This window comes from Xenopus laevis, chromosome 2S, assembly GCF_017654675.1.
Source record: "Xenopus laevis strain J_2021 chromosome 2S, Xenopus_laevis_v10.1, whole genome shotgun sequence".
NCBI classification, from domain to species: Eukaryota; Metazoa; Chordata; class Amphibia; order Anura; family Pipidae; genus Xenopus; species Xenopus laevis.
In genome coordinates this window covers 82845977-82872237 of record NC_054374.1, presented here as the reverse complement: position 1 = coordinate 82872237, position 26261 = coordinate 82845977, and the positions used below count along the sequence as shown (strand labels likewise).

The 26261-nt window shown below is 38.2% G+C and overlaps 1 protein-coding gene across 3 annotated transcripts; it reads left to right on the top strand.

The window, feature by feature from the left end:
* The first annotated feature begins 1213 nt into the window (after positions 1-1213).
* LOC108705016 (CYFIP-related Rac1 interactor A) lies at positions 1214-25318 on the top strand. 3 transcript variants are annotated; one of them, XM_041584079.1, is made up of 13 exons: positions 1214-1351; positions 3300-3369; positions 7196-7276; positions 17531-17610; positions 19175-19296; positions 20510-20615; positions 20760-20896; positions 22005-22082; positions 22160-22276; positions 22609-22688; positions 23743-23869; positions 24446-24516; positions 24930-25318. In XM_041584079.1, exons 4-13 carry the CDS (start codon positions 17538-17540, stop codon positions 24991-24993), a joined length of 975 nt encoding a protein of 324 aa, XP_041440013.1. In that variant the 5' UTR covers positions 1214-1351; positions 3300-3369; positions 7196-7276; positions 17531-17537; the 3' UTR covers positions 24994-25318. The 3 variants fall into 3 exon arrangements, with proteins under 3 accessions (XP_041440013.1, XP_041440014.1, XP_041440015.1); XM_041584080.1 differs by lacking the exon at positions 17531-17610; XM_041584081.1 differs by lacking the exons at positions 1214-1351; positions 3300-3369; positions 17531-17610 and adding an exon at positions 6968-7053.
* The last annotated feature ends 943 nt before the right edge of the window (positions 25319-26261 follow it).

The window sequence follows — 26261 nt, the reverse complement described above, 5'->3', positions numbered from 1 at the left end:
TTAGTTTGTAGAATACAACTTTTACTTGTGACAAAAAAATGCAGCATATTCAAGCAAGTTTTATAAAAAATAAAATATGTAAGTAAGTGGTAATGTAATCTCATGAAAACTGTTACTTTACATGTATTTCACCTATGATTTGTTAAGTACTCAAATATTCCAAGGCATAGGCCCACAACTGCATATGTCGTATCAGCCCCTCCATAAGCAACAGACGGTTGACTGATCAATTGATTTTTGAATGGGATTACAGATGAAATTCTTCTTTGACTTGGAACAAGGGTCAGGAACAAACCACACAGTGGGAAGTCAAGATGTTAGAGTTTCTTTAGTCTACAGTTGGGTAACAATGGGGTCTTTGCCCTTTGGAACATTAATCTTCCCTGGACACATTTAATTGTTTTGCTACAGGTTCCCCCTGAGGAACATTTGCAGTGAAGAAAACTTGGAGGCAGACCTCTATGTGAATAACCCTTCTTAATGTTACTATTCATGACTATGACAATACACTGTTGATGTCTTCTCAGTACCATTGCCCCTCTGTAATTCCAGACAGCAGCTGCATCCTGAATTTCACATTTCTTAAAGTGTGGGTCCCAGCAGTACTAGCGATACTGGCCTTTCACTGGCAGTCACCATAGCAACAATTCTTGGTACAGCGGTTACTGTGTCTCAGGCTGAGACTGACATCTAGTTCAGCTAATCATCTGCTTGCGTTCTGGAGTGACGACTCTATTGGTCCCTTCATTCATGTTTCTGTGGTGGTTGCTCAGCAGGAGTTATTTATTTATTTATTCTTGCATTTTGAAAGGAATGCCTATTAAAATAATATAAAAATATATGGTTGGTCCCCAGCCCCATATCTGTCACTAAGCACCTAAAACCTAGCCGATTTACCTACCAATGAGAAAAGCACAGATGCACAGGTGTAAGCACATGTCCACTTCACTAGAAAGGCTGGACAATACAGTTCTACATAACAGCTAATAAAACTTGATATGACAGGAGAGGGAATGATAAGGAGTACTGATACTCACATTATTTTTTCTTGAAAGGCAGAAAATGATGGATCTCTACTAATACTAAACATAAAAAGGGTTCATCTTTCTAAATCTAAGCAGGTAAGAGATGCGTTGTCTTGATACATAGGCTAAGTTTGCCAGTGCTAAGAACATGGGGGGTTAATCTGCCCATGCAGACGTCACAGTTGGTCTGGGGGGGAGGGTGTCTGCTTTTGTGATGCATTTTGCACAGTTAGCATCTGCAGGACTCCTTGGTACAAGCATACGCATCCATACACAGCCGCACTGTGATTCTCCTATCCTCACACGCTCCTGCAGCCGGCTGAGCGGTGAGTGCTGTGAGCAAGGGGTGGAGAGGGGAAGCAGGGCACAGCTAATACCTGCATGTTATTTGTGCCATTTCTGATACAGAAAATACATAACTAACCAGATGTGTGCCCATGCACAAGGTGTATTTATAATAGAATGTGTGTTAGAACAAAGGATTTCTGTCATAGTGAGGGTGCATGTCTTCTTGGGAGAGATGTGTTGCTTTTAGGCAGAATGTGTATTTAAGAAATTATATCTGATGAGCTAAATGTGTGTATAGTGAATAGAAGATATGTACATCAGCTAATCTGATCTGCATTACACTAGAGGGCATGGTTTTTAGCTGGAATCTTGTACAGAGCATTTCATGCAATAGTGTGCGTGGTGTGCAAGATGTGTATTACTAGATGCTATGTAACTTGAGCAGTTAACAGAGGATGTGTGTTCAAATGATCCAGAGATTCTGTACATTATGTGTCCTATATACAGAGCACACATATACACTGCATGCTTGATGCACCTGCTTATGTATGCATGAAGCACAGTAATGTTCTTAAAACTGTATGCCAATTATAGCAATGTTTTATTGCCTCCCATCTCATCTTCCTGACCCTTTTCCCTCCATTTTCTCTCCTTCACATCCCTTGCCGCACTCTGCCTCTCCCCCTCCTCATCCAGCTGATCCCCCATAGTGCTGCTAGATAATGGATTTGTCTCCTATACAGCTGATGGGAGAGGCAGAGGAGTTGAGAAGGTGGGAGGTGCTAAGCGGCTTTAGTGACACTAGTGGTACTGTGCATGCACGGCGCAGTGGGTCACATTGCTAGACAAGGAGGGTGGGCAAAGGGGCACATTTCTACATAGTCTGCCAGTAAAAAAAAGGAATAGGAGGTGTAACTAAAGTTATTTCATAAATATAACCCATAGGTTCTGATCTAATTAAGACATGGGAACTAGTGACAGGATGACAAGCCTAGCTGGTTCCAGGAACATTTACACAATAATGACGCTTTAAAATCTGAGAAAATCATGTTTCTGCTTCCCCTGTAAAAGGAGGAACTGTAAGTTTTGTTCATGGAAAATCAACAGAAATGAAAAATGCAGTAATGAGCAAGGAGAGCTTGTAGTGCCCATTGCAGAGCAGATTGGAATACAGCAGTGTAATAGAAAAGTAATGCACTGTGCTTTGCAGATTACATGCAGATTGCTTCACCCTGGTGCAGTCTTCAAGGTCAACCCTTTCATGTATTTTTTTCGTTCCTTGAGCAAGAAATCCACCTAAAAATTCCCAAAGTACAAAGCAAATATTGCCCTTTTTATATGATTGTTGACTTATTTACCTACTGTATATCTTACTCGTATTTGCAATGATATCAGGTGTCTAGGGTCAGTGACCCCAGCAACCAAAAAGCAGACAGCCTGTGAGGTTTCCATTTTACTATAAAGACTTTCCATTACTTAACTTTCCCTTAAAGCCTTCTCTAGTTATGTCTATATATAAGAAATGCAGCTTCTGATTGCTAGGGACAGTGACCTTACAAACAAGACAGCTTAAGCTTACGGCTTCTATAGCACCTCTTTTATTCCTTGTCATAGAAAAAACTGTAACAAATGAAAGCAACTGTAAAATTGTCTTAACAATATAAATGTCTGCTACATTAAAGTGAATCCTTCTGTGAATATACATATATTAGTTTGTAGATCTGGTATGGTGGTTGCCCTTGAGAAACACCTAAAATAGCTTGCATGGCAGAATCATACCCTTTCATACTACATAGTGCTAATGATTATTTCAAATATTAGGTGATATTTGAGGTGCAATAAATATCTTGAACAATGCAGTAAAAGCAAGAGGGAAGGGTTATTGTGCAGTGCACTGATCACAGTGCTTACACTCACAGTGGCATGCAGCGTTATAAGCAGGCTTAATTATTGATTGCACTCACTGCATCTGTGTGTTTCTTGCAGCTCCTTCTGTACTGATGAAGTGACGGGAGGGAACCGTTCAGCAGCGGCTGTTGATAGATCTCTGTACTTGGTAAGGCTCCAAGTGAATCCAGTGAAAGAGTTATCGCAGGGAAAGAATGGCACAAAACCTATGGCAAATTGAGTAAAATGATGCCCATTTCTGTAGTTTTAATGGCACTCGGCTTTTACCTAGATCAATTGCCTAAATCTCCCAAGCACAAGATTCAGTTAAAGGGATACTGTCATGGGAAAAAAATTTTTTTTCAAAATGAATCAGTTAATAGTGCTGCTCCAGCAGAATTCTGCACTGAAATCCATTTCTCAAAAGAGCAAACAGATTTTTTTATATTCAATTTTGAAATCTGACATGGGGCTAGACATTTTGTCATTTTCCCAGCTGCCCCAAGTCATGTGACTTGTGCTCTGATAAACTTCAATCACTCTTTACTGCTGTACTGCAAGTTGGAGTGATATCTGCCCCATCCCTCCCCCCCCCCCAGCAGCCAAACAAAAGAAAAATGGGAAGGTAACCATATAGCAGCTCCCTAACACAAGATAACAGCTGCCTGGTAGATCAAAGAACAACATTCAATAGTAAAAACCCATGTCCCACTGAGACGCATTCAGTTACATTGAGAAGGAAAAACAGCAGCCTGCTAGAAAGCATTTCTCTCTCCTAAAGTGCAGGCACAAGTCACATGACTGGGGGCAGCTGGGAAATTGACAAAATGTCTAGCCCCATGTCAGATTTCAAAATTGAATATAAAAAAATCTGTTTGCTCTTTTGAGAAATGGATTTCAGTGCAGAATTCTGCTGGAGTAGCACTATTAACTGATGTGTTTTTAAAAAAACATGTTTTCCGATGACAGGATGGATCCCTTTAAACTAAACCACATTCCATTACTTATAGGCGGCAGTAGACTATTGTATTCATGACGGACAGTTAATGCTAGATCCAGAAATAGATATAAGTGGACCAATGGCAAAGCAGGATAGCTGTACTTGGCTGTTGGTGGGATTGTGGTAGTTGTAGTACAGTACCAGCTGCAGAACTGCAGAACTGCAGACTTGGCAACCCCACATAAGTACGTATATACAGTATGCACACACACACACACACACACACACACACATATATGTTATTACATATAACGTAATTTGGCTAGCCAATTGTAAAAAATTAAGGGCACTGCTAGAAAACCTTGCTAGATGGGTTGCATGATTGCTTTGTTCAAATGCAATTTATTTGCCATCAGTACAGAGCAGCAAATTGCATGTATTAAAAGTGTCAATGATCTTGTAACTTTAATCCAGGATAAATGTCATCTGTACCCTGTTCTGAAACAAACCTTGATGGTCTATTCATAGACTGACATGTAGATGTAGGCCAGTTTATTAGAATGGCATATTCCTTGTATTTTTGACCCATGATGGTTGATCCAAATGTTAATAGGGAAAAAAGATAAATATATAGGAAAGCCGGCCACCCTACCCACAGAGCATCTCATGAGTACCAGAGCAATAAATAAATGGCCTACATTGCTTGTTCTAGTAGCGCTATGTCAATCTTCTCTTAGGAACTAGAGCAATTAAGGCATTGCCTAGATTTCAAAGCTACGTTTCATTTTTAAAACAAAATATGAAAGCTCTTTTATCAGTCCTGTTGAGATATCATAGTAAAAGATCTATTATCTGGTATACTTTGACCTGGTGTTTTTCAATGTGTAATTTGGATCTCCATACCTTAAGGCTACTAAAACATTGAAACATTGCAGTGATCTGTGGACTGCCTCTAGAATCAGGTGCTGCCTCAAAAGAGGTGGCACGGTGAGGCATGTAGGCTTCCTCTTCATTCAGACGCACAAGGTATGGAGCAGCAGGAGGTGAAACCTGCATCAGGGTCTTATCTATACTGTTTTAGGCAGGCAGTAAGGGCAGGGCTGGGGTCGCCTTCTGATACAGCTTTTTCAGCTGGCGGATTTGCACCCAGGGAACTCGTAAATAACCCCTCTTGTCTTTAAGGTGGAGGGCCGTAAAATTTTATGTTTGGGGTCAGTGCCGGATTTACATTGTGGGAGCCCCTAGGCCCATTACCGTTTGTCGCCCATGTTCACTCCAGGGGGACAGGAACAATGTGGATTGGCGCATGGGAAATTTAAAAAATGATTGTATCTTCAGCTCATCCCCAGTGTTTTTGAACCAATGTGGGTGTGGTTGAGCAGCATGCCACCCCCCCTAAAATCCTGCCGCCCTAGGCCCGGGCCTAGGTGGCTTTTCCACAAATCCGGGCCTGTATGGGGTCCAGTTATTTCTAGTTGTACAACTAAATTCTAATAAATGCACCAAGACCATGGTAATCATTATTTTACTTATACCTTATAGAATAAGGTATGGAATACATTTGGGTAAATCTGTGATAAGAGAGTGTTTAGCAATGCGAGTAGACAGGAGGCTGAAAAGCTGCATTCAGTGGCAAGCAGCAGCTGCGATGATCAATAAATGAATATGCAGAGTTTAATGAAAGCTTGGGGAGACTAAGCCTCTCCAAACCAACGCGGATGAAATGAAGTATTATAGATGAGTTTGGCACTGCATTTATCCTGCTGTGTGTTCTGAGGTTACTATACATAAAATTGTCACTGATATTTATACTACCAGGTGCTCTGTGGGTAGTGTTGGATGAATGTAATAAAAGTCCTTAACAGAAAACTATTCGCAATGCAAAAATGTATGTCCTTGCACGAACAATTTTTCTTTTACACAAATTTAATATAGCTTTTGAGAACCCAGAAAATGTTTAGCAACCTCTTCCGATACTGAAAGAAAGATTGTGAATGTTATCCTTTGCGCTAGTACGCAGTGTATGTAATAAAAACTTCTTACTGAAAAATGTGTTATGTTTGCTCCAAAAGATTACGACACCTTCAAGCTCTTCTTAAAAGTACACAATGCATAATTTAAATTTGCAATGCCGTAACAGTCTAAGGAAGAATATTACATTGCAAAGTGCAAATTTGTATTCTTATTTGTGCAAATTGTTTTTCTCTTTTATTACATTTGCCCCATAGTTCAGCCAGCACTGATAATTTGTGTGCAACTGCACAGAAGTGCAAAATACATGGATGCATGGTAGCCCTGGCAGTAAGACTTGCTTTTGAGGAGGTGGTACATCCAGGGGTGTACTTAGCATCTTGAGTCTACATAGAGAACTGACTTGCACCAACTAAATCTTATGGCAATGGCGTTATTGGGGCTATATATTTGTGCATAGTGATGAAATTTGTGTAATTTACATGTTATATCATAAAAAATATTGTGACCCCTGTTGAGGAAGTCCATGGCCTGTATTAAAGCATCTGGCCTTTGGGCTTATGCTTTTATATAGCCATGGAAGTCTTCAGTGACTTCTAATATCTTTATAATGGGCAATAAGGTGTACATATATAAACACATATACATACACATTTTTTTTACATCTTTTATACTCTATTATGTTTAAAGAGTAAAAAAACATATTTTAATGGTACGCTACAATCTCTATATAATATCTTTGATCAATTATCTTAATCTTGTTCATAGGAACATTAGGACCTTTAGTGAGTTCAGCTTTTACACAGGAAGTGCAGAGAATGCAGACTTACTAGCTTGCAGCTTCCTCTTGCCTCTCAGAAATAGACAAAAACAGAAGTGGTAACACAAAAAACTTCATTTCCGCAGAGAAAGTCAGAGAGAAGTCTGCATATAAAGAAAAATGTAAGCATGACTACTGAGACACGGGAGATTACAAATGACTTCAGATCACTTTGGTGGCACAGATAAACAAGAGTCGTTATAGTGGGGGCTTTGCCGTATCAAGACTTGCTGTAATTTTTGTCTTTTTTTTGGTCTTCCTCAGGTCTGCGGGTCATGGGAAACCTCATTAAGGTTTTGGGAAAAGATTTAGAAAATTGTCCTCATTTTTTCCTGGATTTTGAAAGTAAGTTCAGTTTGTGTTTAACAAATTGTGTCTATGAGAATAAAAAATAGGGGCAAATTAGAAGTGCTGTTTGTTGATGAATGGAGAAAGATAACTGGAGAGTTTGAGAGAAGTGACAAGAGTATTTAGACACGGGAGGAGGGTGTCATTTTAGTTTGGGGAGGCTACCAATAGATGGCTTTACATGGGAGAGCTTATAACTGTGTACTTGCTAATGTATATAGAAGAGGTGTTTGAACTAGAGAGCGGAATACATATAGAATCATTATAAGGTAAAAGACACAAAGCAAATGCAATGAAAGGGGGCTGATATGAAGGTTGGCGGTTGAGTGGTACTAACAGAGTCTGAGTGAGGATTACTGAATTGGAGCAGTGAAAGCGGATTGTGTCCATTGTGCAGAAGCCTTTTTAGTTTGTTTCCTGTTTTCTGTGCAGGCATATTCCTTAGTATAGATGTACTAAATCACAAGCATACACATCTGCTCATTTGATTATTGTGCATAGTTTTAAGAGATATTAGTCAAGGTTTTTCTTGCTTTGGAATTTTGATGTAGTCAAGAAACACATGCATCATTGCCTTTATACTGTGTAGGGTCGAGGTTTGCGCGAACACTGAAATATGCTAAAGCTGCACCGCTGATTTTTGTGGATCCACCTGTCCACTGTGTTCGAATTTGAAAATTATGGGGTAGGGTGCGCTAGTAATTGCAGATAAAATATTTCCAGGGACCTGTCTCCCCACACAGGTCCCTGGAAATATTTTACATGCATCATTGCAGTTCTGTGAATGTACTTTGGCACATTGTGAACCGCAAGTAAAAAATGTTTTCTCAAAATGATTTGCAACCAATACAACATAGAGCAGGTGTATACTACTGATAGTATAACCCAAGCCAATTCCTACTAAGCCCTTACATAAGTAACTCTGCTCTCTTATTGTGTATATACCTGAGCAGTGAAACCAAGCATATAAGTGGGCAGGGCTAGGAGGAAAGACTGGTGAAAAGGCGAGTTTCCCTTCATAAGGCTTTGTTGTTATTATATATAGTACAAGCATATAAATCAGCACTTTAAAGAGACAGGTCGTTATTCACAAAAGTAAAGACAGGCAAAACTGATATCAAGGCCCCTGTCAATCTGGGGGGCCTAGACCGCCATGAAAGGGATTCTTGTTACCTGCAAAAACAGACAGGGTGTGGGCTGGTCATGGGCAAAATATTGTCAGTTTGGTGTATGGGGCTCTGCAAACTTAAAATAAAAGCTCCCTACCATGTGCACAAAACAGAATCAATTTCAACAGAAGCCAATTAACCCTGCTGCATGTTTTTGGACTGTGGGAGGAAATCCACATATTCATAGGAAAACATCCGAACTCCATGCTATTGTGCTTTGGTTAAAAGAAACCCAGTACTACATGAATACAAGGCAGCAATGATAACCATAGCTCTGCTTCAGTTTTGCATAGAGCTGGCAAGTGTATATGCCAGTGATCCTCAACCAGTGGCTCACAAGCAACATGTTGCTCTCCAACCCTTTGGATGTTGCTCCCAGTGTCCTCAAAGCAGGTGCTTATTTTTGAATTCCAGGGTTGGAGTCAAGTTTTAAATGCAAAGAATCTAGCTGTACTGTCAAGTAGAGCCTCCTGTAGGCTACCACAGTTCTTATTTGGCATCCCCTAGGCATTTCTGCCAGTGCAAGAGCTTACACTTATTCAAGAATTAAAGGGGTGGTTCACCTTTATGTTAACTTTTAGTATAGTATAGAATTGCTAATTCTATGCAACTTTTCTATTGGTCTTAATTTTTGTCTTTTTAATAGTTATTGAATTATTTGCCTTCCTACTTTCCAGCTTTCAAATGGGGATCATTGACCCCATCAAAAAACAAATGCTGCGTAAGGATACAAATTTATTGTAATTGCTACTTTTTATTACTCTTCTTTCTATTCACATCCTCTCCTATTCATATTCCAGTCTCTTATTCAAATTAAATCATGGTTGCTAGGGTAATTTGGACCCTAGCAATTCCCAGTACATAGTGTCACCCTGAATATAGAATATTTAGAAATTGAATGGTATTTTAAAAACGTTTGTACATGTGTTTGATTATACTTGATATAGCTGTAGATTATACTGTACTAAAGAGTGTCTGTGTTTGAGTCAGAGTTGGTATTGTGTATCTAATAAATACAATGTGCTCCACTACAATGTGTAAAATTATGATTTCTAGCAGTAAAGTAAGGGTTTATATAAAAAGTTGGTCATGTACGCATGTCTAAATGTTGAAATAGAAACATAGACTAGTTTGATTTACACCAGTAGTACACTATATATTTTGCAAAGAGAACAGTTTCCGCCATAAATCCATCCAAAAACATTTTTGAAACAAAAGGCACTACTAGCAACAGGGGGGGAATCAATGCAATGCAGTTAGAAACCGAGCTTAGTGATGCCACTTTTGTCACATGACTTACTAAAACTTGTGTATTATAATAAATAATGTACCCCCTGTTGTAAAATATAAGGATATTATAAGTCACCGGTGACTGATAAGGATAATATTATTATATTTTACAACAGGGGGTACTTTATTCACTATGACCATCGAGCCTTCTGCCTCGTGCCTTTTATATAAGTCACGGAACTCCAAGGTAACTTCTAATATCCTCATATTTTACAACAAGGAGTACTTTATTTATTATAATACACAAGTTTTAGTAAGTCATGTGACAAAAGTGGCATCACTAAGCTCGGTTTATAACTGATGACCACTAAGAGCCGTTTATAAGGACATCATTAACAGGATATTCATGGCTTTTGTGTATTTTTTATATATATATATATATATATATATATATATATATATATATATATACCAGTATATATATATACATATATTACATTTTCTCTGTATAAAGTAGTACCTTGCACATGATCCAAACTAGGATATAATTCATCCTACAACAGGTCCCATACCTGTATATAGTAAATATATATTAAGAACAAGTTTAAAGGTGGTCTCCCATCTGACTTAGTAATAAAAAGATAACAAATTACATTAATCGGTAATACAACCACAAAGCCTAATTTAAAAAAAAAGCAGTATGTGTTTCACTGTATGCTGCATGTTAACACATCAATATGTCAGTAAGTGGTATATAAATGATGATTTATGAATGAACTCAAAATGCTCCTCCATATTTGTTGTGTTGCCACAATGGTGCAGACACCATTGGAGCATTTAAACAACATAGAACCTAATGACATGATACTGACAATCTGTAGTTTTGACTTACTGGCTAAATCAAACTTATTTTGCAAAGTATGTAGATTTAAGCTCAACTATACCTTTTTTCTGTTATTTGTCCTAAATCTTATTTAGATCTCACTTTTACACCATTATATGTGTTTTATGACAAAAAATGATCTTTGTGTTCCACCAACCTCCATTGTGGCTTTTACTAAACCCAAAACCTCTTTCCTTATCACAGTTTACCTGCAGTGCCACTGCCATTCTCCTCCCACACATTTTCACATTAAGAAAAATAAATATAACTCAGTATAACTCTCAGTCCCATTTTTTCTGTCTGCTCTATCATTACGGATGCCAGGTCACAACCTAGCTTTGAACATTGAATTTGGTGTATAGTAAAATATTTATAACAATAGAAACGTATTATTAGTGGGTAATAAAATGAGACTCAAACTCAAACATAACCTTCCATTTACATTTATTTGCATTTGACACCCCCAAAATCACTGCTGACAGCTAGTTGGATCTGTTCTCAGCTGGACCTACTTTAGTCTATTACTAATAACTAGTAGCTGTCTCAGGCATGTTATTACTTAATTAAATAAAGTGTTATTTTGGTAGACTTTCATGACCAAGTGGTTCCTTAAAGGAGAAGGAAAACTAGCAAGGCAGTTTACTGCCAATAGATTAGGCACAACAGTGCAAGCTAGAATGCTATATTTATTCTGTAGAATGCTTTACCTACTGGAGTAAACAGCTCTAGAAACTGTCTCTGATTGTTTAGGATAGCAGCTGCCTTATAAGCTTGCTGTGACATCGTTACCACGTTTCTTACCCATGATGTAGTGTTTTGCAATGGAATTACTACAGGTATAAAGAAAAAGGCACCTTTGCACCCTGTGCCTGTGAGAACAACAGGCATAATATGGCACAATAAGGCGAAAACACTGCTGCAATTATTAATCCCTTTTTGCTGGTAAATGAGCCCTACAGTGGTTTACATCAATATTCACGCATAATGTGTTGTTTTAAAGCCTGAAATTAAAATATTTTTATTGTGACACAAGAGTTAAAATAGTAGATACCTGTTTGTCGAATAATATTTACTCCATGAATCAGTACTTTTATACATTTAGTGAAGCAAGTGCATACCAGTTTTGCATAGTGTTTGGGAGCAATTAGGGGTAGGCAGAAGAGGCACATGCTTAGGTTGCAACAAAGTGGGAGCTCCAAGCACGTACCTCTTCTTTTGCTTACCCCCAGTCCAGACACATGTTCCCCCACCAGCACTCTTTGTAAGCGCTCTTCCCCCCGCGCGTGCATTGTCACATTGCACACACTAGGGTTGCCACCTTTGTGCGGCTCACAATCCGGGCAGAGGGTGGGGTTATTATGTCACAGGGGCGGGTCAGTGATGTTGTGGATAGGGCGTGCCACTTTAAGTAGGCGAGGATATGACGTGGCGATCAGCTGATCGCCATGTCAATCATGGGAGATCCTGCCCGGTTTTCCTTAAACCCTTCTGAAAACCGGGCTGTTCAGGTCAAATCCAGAACGGTGGCAACCCTAGCGCATACTCCGGGAATGGCGAAGTGGCCTGCCAGGCCTGATCTTTCCAGTGGATTTGATCATTGTTATTTAAGTTAGTCCAGTGACCTAAGTTTTCAGTTAGTCTCACAGACTCTGAATTGATTTCAAACTCTTAATTGAGCCATTGCAAAGCATTCACTGGAGACATTCCAGTCTTAATTTGCCTTGTATTATAAATAACCTGAAACATTAACTTTCTACGATTTTTTTACCAAGGGTTTTTTTTGCAATATATTTACCTGTGTTTTGCACCGTCCCTGTAGTTTAACAAGATACCCAGACCCTTCTGAAGAAAAGCAGCCCAAATGTTATGATGCTACCAAATCCAGTAAATACCTATGGAACAAATATCTGCTTTTTGCAATAAAATATTTTTCAGTTTAATAAAAGGTTGTGGATCCCTGCTGTAATGTAACAAAATGTGGAAAAGTCAAAAAGTTGCATATTTATACAGGGTGCCATATAAATTCACCCACACACCGTGCTAACACAAAAATCCCCAATAGATCCTATTTTTCTGATATAGAGGCAGATATACCAAATGTTTTTTGTTCCATGCAGCACTGAAACTTGTGGTCACTGTGTTAAATAAAAGCTAAACAAAGCAGCAACCAACAGCTACTAGCTCCACTTCATAGGCTACAAAAGTGTATGTTTCACTTAACCATGTGCAAGACCAACTAGACTTATTGTTGAAAGAAGCAAACTGCTTTCAAAAAATAATTCCCCCTCATTTATTGTCATTGCTATTAATTCTTACTAGATGAGAAATACAAATTAGCAATAACAATACATGTGTAGGCTTACAGAGCATTTGCTTTTCCGATAGGGTCAGCGGCACATGTTTGAAAGCTGGAAAGTCAGAAGAAAAAGGCAAATAATTATAAAACTGTAAAAAATAAATAATGAAAACTAATGGGAAAAGTTGCTTAGAATTGACTATTCTATCACATACTAAAAGTAAATTTAAAAAAAAACTTTAGTGAACTAGGAGAAGGGGTTAACAGTTGCATGATAAAAACATTTGCTGTGAATTAGAATTTTAATAAATAGAAACATTATATAAATGACACCATGATTTTCAGCATTCTGAATTCCTTTCGCAGCTCCTGCTAGGATAGGTCAGTTTCTGTAAAGGTAATATGCCATTGTAAATCACATTGCATCATCATCATCATCATTTATTTATATAGCGCTGTCAAGATACGCAGTGCTTTACTGCAGTTATAGCAAACAGGGAATAAATGGTGGCTAACAGACAAGGATTACAGAGTACAATAGGGTTTACAAACTAAAAGGTTAGGGTACAATTGAGACATTAGGATTGTATAAACACTTTGTCATTTTTGATACAGCAATGATTAATTAAGGTACATCGAATAGGCCTCTTTAAACAGATGGGTCTTTAAGGAGCACTTGAAAGTTTGGAAGGAAGGAGAAAGTCTGACAGCTTGTGGCAGAGAGTTCCAGAGAAAAGCAGAAGCCCGAGAGAAGTCTTGTAGACGAGAATGGGCAGAATTGACCAGAGGAGAAGTGAGGCGAAGATCAGAAGCAGAGCGTAGGTTTCGTGAAGGAGTGTATTTGGAGATTAGAGATGAAATATAGGGAGGGGTTTCATTATTAAGGGCCTTGAATGTGAGTGTAAGTAATTTGAATTTGATTCTAGAAGAGATTGGGAGCCAGTGAAGGGATACACATATGGGAGCAGCTGATGTTGAGCGGCGAGCTAGATGAATGAATCTAGCGGCCGCGTTTAGAATAGATTGGAGTTGTGAAAGGTGACTTGTTGGAATACCTGTGAGGAGTAAGTTGCAGTAATCAAGGCGGGAGATGATGAGAGACTGAATCAGTGTATTAGTTGATTCTGAACTGAGATATGGTCGTATTCGAGCAATGTTGCACAGTTGAATACGGCAAGATTTTGCGAGTGTTTGAATGTGTGGTGAAAAAGACAGATGAGAGTCTAAGATGACTCCTAGGCAGCGTGCCTGTGTGGTGGAATGAAAGGTGGTGTTGTTTACAGTGAGTGATATCTGAGGGACAGGGGAAGATCTTGGAGGAAATATACTGAGTTCTGTTTTAGAAAGGTTCAGTTTCAGGTGGCGCTGTGACATCCAGGAGGAGACAGCAGAGAGACAGTCTTGCATCAAAAATGATGATACCTTTTTTGTTGTTCACATGAAATAATCATACTGTTAATGAATATTGGAAAGGCAGAAATCTTTACTAATCAGAACATCTTAAACAGAAATTAAAAGATTTATTGGCAAGGGTAGGGATGTGGAAATTCTGCTCATCATTGGTGAATGTATTGTAGGTCTTAAGACTTGGAAAAAGAAATATATGTTATTTTCTATTGTGGTTCGTATGCATAAAATATTTTGTCACTTCCTGTCTCTGGGGAACCTAAAATGTTTTTTTTATCAAGGAATTGGTGAGACTAGGAGAGGAAGTATCTGATGGGTAGAGAAGCAAAACTATGTTATGTCTGTATTGGTATGTCATGTGACATCTGTGACAATGTTTATTTGATTCCACTAAGGTGGATAGAATGGGTTAGTCAACAGAGTTAACACTGGGCTACTTAAGTAATTGTACCCCTGTAATATGACATATTAGAGGTACTGATTGATAGTATCCAAACTCCAGAGTGTGTAAGAATATATGTACGTTAGGGGGTCATTTGCAGCTGGTTATTTCAGTAACCAGTTGCAAATATTTGTAATAGATGTGTAATAATAGCTGGAAGGCAAGGGATCGAGTACTGGAGGGCTTCCCGCTGGTGGCGCCGCCTCTCATGTATTATTACAAGATGTAGCGGTTGGGGTGTATTTGTCCTCCAGACTAGATTGGGTGTTATTAAGTTGTAGCCATTTTGAACATTAGACATATTAGTATCCAGTCTATGGAAAGATTATGTTGAGTAGCCGGCCAAGTAATTGTTTGTAACCATGTATTACTGACTGCAGTGTTAAACATTGAAACAATAACCATTTTATATATATTTAAAATCATCTAACTCTAAGCTATTGTATTACTAATTATTAACATGGGCTATGTGAATAAATAGGATATAAAAAAGAATATTATACAGTCACCAGGTTGCCAGGCTGGTAAAATACCGTCCATGCCTGTATATAAGTTGTTTGATCCAAATAAATATGAAAGAGAGGTCAATTATACCAAAGCCCCCTTTTTCTGGAAAAGGTGGCAACACTATACCATACCTGTTTAATGAGTAAAATACCCTGCCTGCAACTGGGTGGAAGTACATTGTAGTCTTGGTCATACTTTTAGTTGAGATAATATATCAGTATATATGTTCCCTTTAATTTGTTGATTTGGCGGTATCTTTTAAAACCTTTGTCAGCAAAGGGAGGTTGGGCACTGAAGTATGCTTTCATACTGGCTATACATTTGATTGGTGTACTTGTTTTCTAACTTGCATGTGAGCTTGACTGAACTGACGAGTGAAAATAGGTCTTACGTAGCTTTTCCTCTTCTCCTACAGTATATATTAGTGTGCCTACATGTAGCTGTGCTACAAATAAGCCATATACTGCCTAATGCTTTGGGCTTTCTTGTGGCATTAGAGTTTCTACTTGTGAAGGAAGGGTACATAACTAATGTCAAACTTGCAGCCTCCCAGCGTAACTATATCTGCCAGAATCACCAAAAAAGTCTGTCAAAAGATACATCAAGCAGTAAGAACACTGTCTTTAAGTAAATCTACAGCTTTATGATGGACAGTTTGAACAACGATGGATGGAATTGTCACTCATACTAAGGGGGTTATTTATTGAAACCATTTTTTTTCTCTAAAAAAATCCCTAAAATTTGTAGAGAAATTTTTTTGGGGGGATGTATTATGCCCCAAAGCTGCAACAAGTTCAAATTCGAAAATATTCCATCTAAAATCTTTTGTCCCTTTGACCATTTGAAGATGTTTTTAACCCTTTTTGGGAGTTTTGGAGGTGTTTGATATTGGTTTTCGCTTAAAAACTTGATACATTTGGGGTATTCAAAGTTTTTAAGCCTGAAACCTTTAAGCATTTAAACGTGAAAAATGTGGGGTATTTAAGTATATAAAGTAAAAATTCTAATTTGTTGTGCTTTTTTAATCCTATTTTTTTCGAGTTTAATTATAAGGGAATTAGCCAAATTTGTGGATGTTAGTTAGGTCGATTTTGATTCTGGTAAAATATTTGAAAAAAAAACTAAATAACCCCCTTGGTGTAGGATATGGCAGACTACTGATGATGAAAAATGTCTTAAGTTTATTTCAGCTGGGTATGTGTACATCTAACACGGGAAGCAACTTGGTGGCTAAATGCACCATAAATAAGAAGCACTCTCCAAAAAAAGAGAAATAGTTCATATTTTTCTAAGGCCAAATGGTAAACTATTGTATATAACTCCAGTGGAGGATTCATGAAATGTAGGTCACCTAAGCTACATCCACAACCTTCTAGGCTACTGTGATGGATTCAGATGAGAGCAGATAGAGACATGTATGCACCCAAGTTCTCTCTACACTGGGGCAGTTTTGGAGCACTCTCGTGACACAACTGGATCTGCATGCATTTGGGTGCACGCACATGCTTGTGCACCTAACCAGAACCAGCAGAGCAAACAAAAACAGAAATATAAACAGCAAAAAAGCTAGATAGGCCCTTGATCACACTGGGCCCCTAGGCAATAGCCAGGGGAGCCTGTGCATTAATCTGCCTCTGTATAGCCAGGCCCGGATTTGCGGCAAGACCGCATAGGCCCGGGCCTAGGGCGGCAAAAAAATAGGGGCGGCATGCCGCCCAGCCGCATTATGGGGACGTGTGCGTCCCCATTCAATTTCAGCAGCTGCGCCGGCGTTTTTTCGCCGGCGCGCTGGGAAAGGGAGGTGAGGTGGGCGCTAGGACCGCGCGGCCGCCTAGTCAGACCGCGCGGCCTAGGGGCGCCCGTCTTAGAAATCCGGCGCTGTGTATAGCCCAGTATCTAAGAAATATAATATGGACACTATTAGTAGAAATTAGTATATAGAAAAATTTATAGGAAACACCCTGAAAGGCCATAGAGTAGTGCTAGAGTAATTTTCTGTGGTTTACATTATTCAGTCGGAAGTAAAGATTACAGCAATTGTAAATCCTGAATAGGATTCCCAGCATTCTGGATAGCAGATCCCATACCTGTATTCCAGATTGTGTCTTTCCATGATTTGAGAAAAACCTGGCAACAAAACAGATTAACGTTTATTGTTGCACTTAATCAATATGGAATCTTTACTAATGTATTGCTTCTTTTTGTGAACTCAAAGTGAAATGTTTATTTGTTGTTCTTCAATAAGGATTGCTCTCCATCCCACCTATTCCCTTGGTAGCCCCTGTCATTCCCACCTCTCTGTCTTTTTTTTTTCCAGGTGTCAGATGGGGAACCTTTTAAAAGTCCTGTCTTATAACGACCTAGAACAGTGTCCCACTTTTTTCCTTGACTTTGAACGTGAGATCATTTTAATTTTTCCATGTTTTTGTTTTTTTGTTTTTTTTATTTGTTTTATTTGTTTCTGTTTCATCCCGTCATAAACTTTAATATTTATTTTACACTAAGTTCACTGGTAAAGCGCATTTCCCTATACTGCTGGGCATGGTGGTTCTTTCTGGATGGGTGATATTTTTGCTAAACCAATCACAGAGTGTGCAGCCCAGTTCCCTGACAATATTGAGATGGTGGAAATGGATCTTTTCCTTGTAATGATGAGCAATGCAGCTAATAGTATGCTACCCTACCTGTTATAGGTCCAACTATTGCTACTCTGGTTACTTTTTTTAACAGTTGGTGTCACATATATAAAGACCTTCATACCTTTAGCATGTATATAGCATATGGTCTTAAATTCACATTTAATTTTTGTACAGAAATATGCCACTATCTAATACAGAGGTTTTTTTCTGACACCAAAACCTCTCTGAACAAAAAGCTGGTACACTGCATGTGGGCTCAATGAATTTAAACAATTTAAACCAAACCAGCCGTCATCTGCTTCTATTTGGCTTGAAAGGAACCAGTTTCCAATTCGAACAGGTAATTTGGCAATGGCACATGACAAGCGATTGCCGCATGGCAACGGCTGTCCAAATTTACTGGCTTCCTCAACTTGATCCAGTCCTTTAGGCAACAGCAAGACAATTAGATCTGCCTGAGCACTGCTTTATTTAGGCCACTATGTGTGTAGCCTAGTCGGTGTGTTTCCATTTCCCATAATACCTGATTGTACATTGTAGTAAATTATATAACTGCAATGAACTAGTAAATCATTTGCTATTCTTTTCTGTTTTCTGTTTGCCCCTATTTCGTATAAAAATCTAATATGGAAAATATCAATTAGGTGTTTTTAATACTTTCTATTCCTTAGGGGCAGATTTATCAAGGGTCGAATTTCGAAGTGGATTTTATTCATCGTACGATCGTATTCGGATTGTAGTATGATCCTTCAATTGTACTCTGAATCGTATGATTCTAACGATTTTATCGTACAATCGTCCGATTTTCCTTCAAATATAAAAAACTTAGAAAATTGCTCTGGAAGGTCCCCATAGGCTAACATAGCACTTCGGCAGGTTTAAGTTGGCGAAGTATTGAAGTTTTAGTTTTTGTAAGGAGAAAGTACTTCGATTATCGAAAGGTCGAATAGTCGAACGATTTTAACTTCAAATCGAAGTCGAGGTAAATTTGAAGTCGTAGTATCCTATTTGATGGTCGAAGTATTCAAATTTTTTAACTTCGAAAATTCCCTCAAATGTACTTCCACCTTTGATAAATCTGCCCCTTAGTGTCATTTAAATAACTCAACTCCTTCTTGTTTTGCACTTTCAGTAATCCACTTTCCTTTTACAAAGTAAAGTGACAGCTTGAAAGCAAACTGTTCTACAGTCTCTTTGTGTAATGGACAACCATGTAACTCATTTTTCTGTGTAGACCTGTTAAAGAGTTCACCAAAACACAGATTTGTTACAGATCCAGCTAGATTTTGCTCTCACTACTTTCCTGTGCTTGGAATCTGCAGATGCTCAGCCCACTGAGGCAGAAACCGCTGTGTGGAATCAAGTGAATTCTGTGCTGGAGGAAGCCCAAGGTGTCCTGGCTGAGCTGCAGTCATACAGGGGAGCAGGACAAGAGATAAGACAGGTAAAGCAAGTAGAAAGGACTCAGGGTTATATCAATTGAATGTTATTGATCTACATCTCATACATACAACTCATACATACAGCCATCGATAGGTCTCTCTGCCCACAGTGTCAGACTATGGGGCCCGGGTCCACCAGGGTTGCAGCTTAAACTGCACACCAAGCTTCTCTTGCTTCAAGAAGTCAAAACTTTATTAACACTTCTGCGTTAGCAGACAAAGATCATGTCACATGACATACAATGACATACACCGTTATAAACACTTTGTAAAATGTATTTTTCCCACCATGAATCATTTTACACATTAGCTTCATTAATATGTCCTTAAGTGAGGTTAACTCTGTGTATTAATGGTGATATAATTTATGTGTATACTTGTTCCTGTGATCTCCTTCTGTTGTCATAGAAAGGTAGTAACTTTTACTAGGCAGATTCGATAACATCATACATCTCTCTTAGCTATAATCATCAGACCATACTTATTTCAGTTATTTTGGGGTAAAAAATTGATATAAGTACATTTGGTATCCCAAGGCACTAATCATTTGCATAAAATAATACAAAGTACAGTATATTACCTACTATGTGTCCATAACTGATGTTGCTTGATTGTGAACATATCAACTTTGTGTAGCAAAATAAGTAAAGCTGGCCATAGATGTTGAGATTTTTAAAAGATTCGATCCTCATCATGAGACCGCGATTTTCTCGGAACGATCGTACGAATCGACCATCAACTAAAAAGACCGATTTACCAGGAAAACAAAGGGGAGCTGCCTGCTTGGCCCTGCAAACATAGATAGATTGCACTGGGACCGACAAAGATTTTTTGACCTGGCCGATCAATTTCCTGACAGATGTCGGCCGAAAAATCGTAAGATGTACGATCGTTCGAATCCCACTAACCGCACAATAATTTCAAAGGATTGGTCGGACTTCTCAAAAATTGGTCGTTCGGCAAGAAGAATCGTCGCGTCTATGGGGAGCTTTATGGATGCCTGTGTCTAATAACCTGTTAAACAATTGGATATTTGCTTTAACTTTTCTTATCTTTTCTACAAAAGATAAAGCTAACTGCTGATTAGGTTACTGACCCAGGGGAAACTTTACGTAGCCCCTACAAGCAAATGATTATTGTGACAAAAATTATGATTATTAGAAATATTTGCTCACACAGTCATTTATATTAATTGCTGTAAATTCTTGTGATTAGGCAATTCAGAATCCACTGGATCTGCACCTACAAGAGGAGGCCTGGCGTGCTGTCTGTCCTTTGGTAGCCAAACTCAAGCGCTTCTATGAATTTTCCCTTCGACTTGGTGATTATCATTTCATACACATATTTCTCTCAACACAGTAATAGTCATGTTTCTCTTTTAAAAGCTCATGGCACCGTTTTCAGAAACGGTGTTTTTTCTCTTAGTTGTGTGAATTTACAGTTTACCTTATTTTGTCTTATTTAGAGAATGCCTTGCACAGTCTCCTGGAAGCTCTCACATCCCCCCCATTTGCCCCTACTCAACATCTGGAGAGAGAGCAAGCTCTGGCCAAACAGTTTGCTGAGATTCTGCACTTCACCCTTAGCTTTGATGAACTTAAGGTATTCATGTATTTATACTTTGTAAATAGTGATGGGCATATTTAGTCACCAGGCGCAAATTCACGGCGAACTTCGAGTTTCGCCACCGGCAAAAATAGCCGGCAAATTTTGACGCCAACGACAATTCTGACGCTGGCGACAATTAAATGCGAGCCCATTGACTTTAATGCACGGAAAATTTTTGCTATCGTCTGCATCAATTTTGACGCCTGCGAATTGACGGCGGCGTCAAAATTCACGCTTTGCCGTTTTGCAAATTCCACAGGAAATTCGCTAATTCTTTGGCAAAGTGAAGCGCAACAAATTCGCCCATTACTACTTGTAAATATTAATGTTGATTTACCTTGTGATGAATGTTATTTCACATAAAAGATGGATACGTTTTAAGGTCACTGTAAACAAGGTATCCATGGCATGTTTGCAGTTGACCATAAACAACTAAAACAACTAAAAATTTCTAAACTAATATTTTCAATGGTGTAATATGCGGAGTTCCACATATATTTTATTAAAAAACACATTGCACATCATATGCAGCTATCATGGCTAAATTATCAATTTAACTGTAGGGACATGTGCAGTGTTGTAGCCTGCTAACCATGGGTACATCTAATACCGGTATGCGACCTGTTATCCAGAATGCTCAGGACCTGGAGTTTTCCGGATAAGGGATCTTAAATTGGATCTCCATAATTTAAGTCTGCTAAAAAAATAATTTAAACACTAATTAAACCCAATAGGATGGTTTTCCTCCAATAAGGATTTGTTGTATCTTAATTAGGATCAAGTACAATGTACTCTTATCATTCCAGAGAAAAATGAAATAATATTTAACATTTTTAATAGTTTAATGAAAGTAGAGTCTATGGGACATGGCCCTCCCATAATTTGGCTCTTTAGAGATAATGGGTTTCTGGATAACAGATCTCATACCTGTATAATGTAACTAAAACTTAAGGACATAAAACATAAAATTAGGGGAGGGAATTCTAAATTGTAACAAAAACATTTGAGAGAACACCTATTAGCTTTCTTATACAGTAATGCAACTGCAATGTGCTGCTCTATTTTTCCATAGCTTAATGTCTCTAATTTGATACATCCTCAGATGACAAATCCTGCAATACAAAATGACTTCAGCTACTACAGACGAACAGTCAGTCGCAACCGACTAAACAATTTTCAGGTAATTTAAATTGTTTGGTCTTCTCAAAGCGTATGCAAACCTAAAACTCTAACCTTGCCTGTAACAATGTCTCTTAGGTGGATGCAGAGAGTGATGTAAACAATGAAATGGCCAATCGCATGTCTTTGTTTTATGCTGATGCCACCCCCATGCTGAAGACTCTGAGCAATGCAACCACTAAGTTTGTGTCTGAGGTAAGGGAAATGATGTAATGTCTTGACTGTTTTGAAATACAGAAGTATAGTCTAAAGAAGGAGGAAGTGCCCCAGAGCTTAATGTAATTGATGTCAATGTGATATATTTTTAGTAGATGATGGCTGTATGCTGAAGCTTAGGGTTAGCACAAAAATGCATTACAGAAATAAATACTGGGACATGGTATTTTGTGCATTGCCTATAAATGATTATTGCATTTCACATGTTAGAAGCCAGTACAAATATTTATATATTGGCAAAAGCTGTAGTACAAAGTAATGGACATGAAAAATCTATGACCACAACACAAGAGTTATTATACATTTTGCAGAACAAGTCTTTGCCGATTGAAGACACAACTGACTGTTTGAGCACAATGGCCTGTGTGTGTAGAGTAATGCTGGAGACTCCGTGAGTACCAATAGTTGTCCTAATAAGTCATTAATCAAGCACACCTCCAGATATATATCAATACTTTGGGGGTTATTTATTAGAATTTGATTTATTCTAGTCAAGTTTTTTTTTTTAACTTTTTATTTAACATTTTGACAGTCAAATGTTATATTTATTTGTTCGTTACATATTTGTGTTGAAGCTGCAAATTACAATCTTTTTGTTTTCTGTAATGTAACAGCTTATTATATTCCAGACTATAATATATAAAGTCTAGTCAAGTTTTTTTTTAGTGAAAAATTCTCTAAGGGCGGAGACACACGTGGATATTCGGGGAGATTTAGTCTCCCAGACGACAAATTGCCTCTTCTTCAGGCGACTAATGGCCTTCCTGCCAGCTAGAATGTAGCCGGCTGGATGGCACTCAGAGTGCTTCGTTTTCTGAAGTCGTCCGAAGTTGCCTCACGAGGAAACTTTGGGCGACTTTGGAAAATGAATCGATCCGAGTGCCATCCCGCCAGCGACTTACAGCCGGCGGGAAGGCATTGCGGGGAGATTAGTCGCCCGAAGAAGAGGCGATTTGTCGCTGGGCGACTAATCTCCCCGAATCTCCACGTCTCTGCTCTCATTTTTAGAGGAAAAAAAATAGATTTTCTTGAGATTTATTATCCTCCAACGCTGCTAAAAGTCTGAACCTGAAAAACCAAATTCATGTAAAAACCAATGACAGCTGTCCCTTGAACCATTTGAGGATCTTAACCTTCATGAATTTTGGGAGTTTTTGGGTGTTTGATGCTGGTATTCACTTGAAAACTCACTAAATTCAAGTTTTTCCGGTGCCAATGTGATTCCAAGTCGTACAGTTCAAATTGAAACTAACATTTTTTGAGTTTGTTTACATATAAATTCGACCTCAGTTAATAGTTCAGTGCCAGACTTCCTAAATGAAGCAAATGAATCATACATTCAGATTTAGTTAATAAGCCATATTTGGGAGTTAGGTCGAGTTTGTTTCTGAGAAAATATGAGAAAAAAACCCAAGTTTTAGTAAATAACCCGTATTATCTCTTAGAGGGTACCGCAGCCGTTTTACCAGCAATGAAACACTTCTCTTCTGTATGCGAGTCATGGTTGGAGTTATCATCTTGTATGATCATGTACACCCAGTTGGAGCCTTTGCCAAAACCTCCAAAATTGATGTAAGTACTCAGGTTTAATAAGATGGTTTCACTAACCTCTGATCACACTTACACTGTGTGTATATATATATATATTTATATATATATATATATATATATATATATATATATATATATATATATATATATTTACAGTTATATTATCTTGTTATGCAGTGGTATAGACACATACACACATGCTTGTTGGTGTAATGCCTGTCAAACCTGCTCATGCAATGATTCACCCACCTGAACAAAGTAAGATAATTAGTTTTTTTCCTGTAGAATGTACCACATGCAACTACAACTTAATTACATTGTTCAGATTGATGGAGGCCCCAGACTATGTAAATATGGGCCAGTTTGCCTGTACGACAAAATGGTCAAACAAACAGATCAATGACATGTAGATCAGTACACATTCTGGTAGCCATCTGACTAATCCATGCCAGAATCTGATGATTTAGCATCAGCTTGAATGGTTCAGTCAGGTGGTCAGTCAATGATCATGTATGTTTAACTCCAAAAAGAAAGGGATTCTACAATTTCCACAGTAGATTATCTCTTCCTATAAATGATTTATTCTCTCACTTATAGATGAAAGGTTGCATCAAAGTGCTGAAGGATCAACCATCCACAAGCACAGAGGGCCTTCTAAATGCTCTGAGGTATGTAACAATATGTCTTTGGTAGAATAGATGGTTCATCATTACAATATATAGTGAATAAAGTACCCCCTCTTGTAAAATATAAGGATATTATAAGTTACCGAGGAGTTTCATGACCATATAAAAACATGAGGCCGAAGGCCGAGTGTTTTTATACAGGTCATGGAACTCCAAGGTAACTTCTAATATCCTCATATTTTGCAACTGGGGGTACTTTATTTATTATAATACACAAGTTTTAGTCAGTCATGTGACAGAAATGACATCAGAACTCACCGTTTATAACTGATGACATCAGAACTCACCGTTTATAAGGATATAATTTACAAGATATTCATGGCTTTTGTGTATTATATTAATATATGAACCTGTGATGCAGATTTAACAACATAACTATGTTCTTTTTTTCTCAGATATACAACCCGCCATCTAAATGATGATACCACATCCAAGCAGATCCGAGCTTTGCTCCAGTAATACAACTGTGCATTTTCACTGTATTTGAGACAGCAAGGGGGAGAGGGTTTTGTGTGTCTTGTGTTATACGTCCCTCCTGCCTTCCTACTCCTGTGTTCAATTATCTGCAGGTAGAGGATTGTGATTTTTAGATTTAGTTGTTGCTGCATCATTGTGATTTAGGGTCTCTAACAATACAAAATACACAGCAGCCAGTCCTGGCAGTAGCACTGCACTCCAGAGCTGGTGTGTATATCCCAGATTCTTTATGTAGACACCCTACACTGAATTCTGTGTACATTGGTATTCTAAAGAAATTTTTATTATTAAAGCTCCTAGATCTGTTCCTCTGTGTCCTATATTTATCACACTTAGGTTGGTGTATTGTAAAGCAATAATTCCAGCAGCACTCCGATATGTGTATCAAAGATTATTTATTCATGCCATTAGCAGAGCAGAGCACCATTAGGTTGGTGTATATTATTTTTTGTTTTCAGACGAAATGTACCCAACATTGCGCCAAAAATTCATGTGCTGTACCGGTTTGCCAATATTCATTTGTGCACACATATAAAATATATGAACATTATTTAAGGCACACCTGTCAAACTGCATGAACTTCTACATGCATTTCGACCTGCCACCTTTAAAGATGTACTTGTAATCCTTCACTTAAATCTGCCTAGCCTTTGATAACTTACAGGTGTTTTTATTACAAATGCTTCACTTTTTTGTCTACAAATGGATTATATGTTTTTTTCTGTTTCACTGGTCCAGATTCTGTTTGGTATTACATACAACTAAATGTGCAACTAATAGTATGTGGACATGCATACATCTACTCCAAAGGTGACTACACTTTAACAATGGAGCAATCGCAATGTTGACTTTAATAGTTCCAATTATGTATCAATGTTTCTGAGGCACTTCGAAAACATTTTATAGTCCCCCCACTGCTTTAGAGTTAACTTAATTCGCAAATCCTCAGACTAATTCTAAAAGCCCACCCAACATATTTGTTTTAGTACCATAAAAGAGCATTGATGAATCAACTAGAAGCATATTCAGACCTTTGCATGTGCTGTAGTCACATTTCTTTCAGTCTATACAAATCATCGAATCGTTAGTGTGAAGAATGCATGTGTGTACAACAGAGTTTAATGGAAACCTCTAATTTAGCCAAGGGTGCATCAACCTTTAACTGCAACTGTGTAACAACCACAAAGTTCATCTGCAATACTTTGCAAAGATTTTTTTTTACATTTCTGTAAAACCATGTGCAATAACTT

What these genes read in the sequence shown, in the direction of transcription:
- LOC108705016 (XM_041584079.1), top strand. Translation starts at nt 17,538, where the DNA reads ATGGGGAACCTTTTAAAAGTCCTGTCTTATAACGACCTAGAACAGTGT. An exon ending in AGAGTAATGCTGGAGACTCC is followed by an intron (nt 22,689 to 23,742) that starts GTGAGTACCAAT and finishes ATTATCTCTTAG; the next exon opens with AGGGTACCGCAGCCGTTTTA. An exon ending in GGCCTTCTAAATGCTCTGAG is followed by an intron (nt 24,517 to 24,929) that starts GTATGTAACAAT and finishes TTTTTTTCTCAG; the next exon opens with ATATACAACCCGCCATCTAA.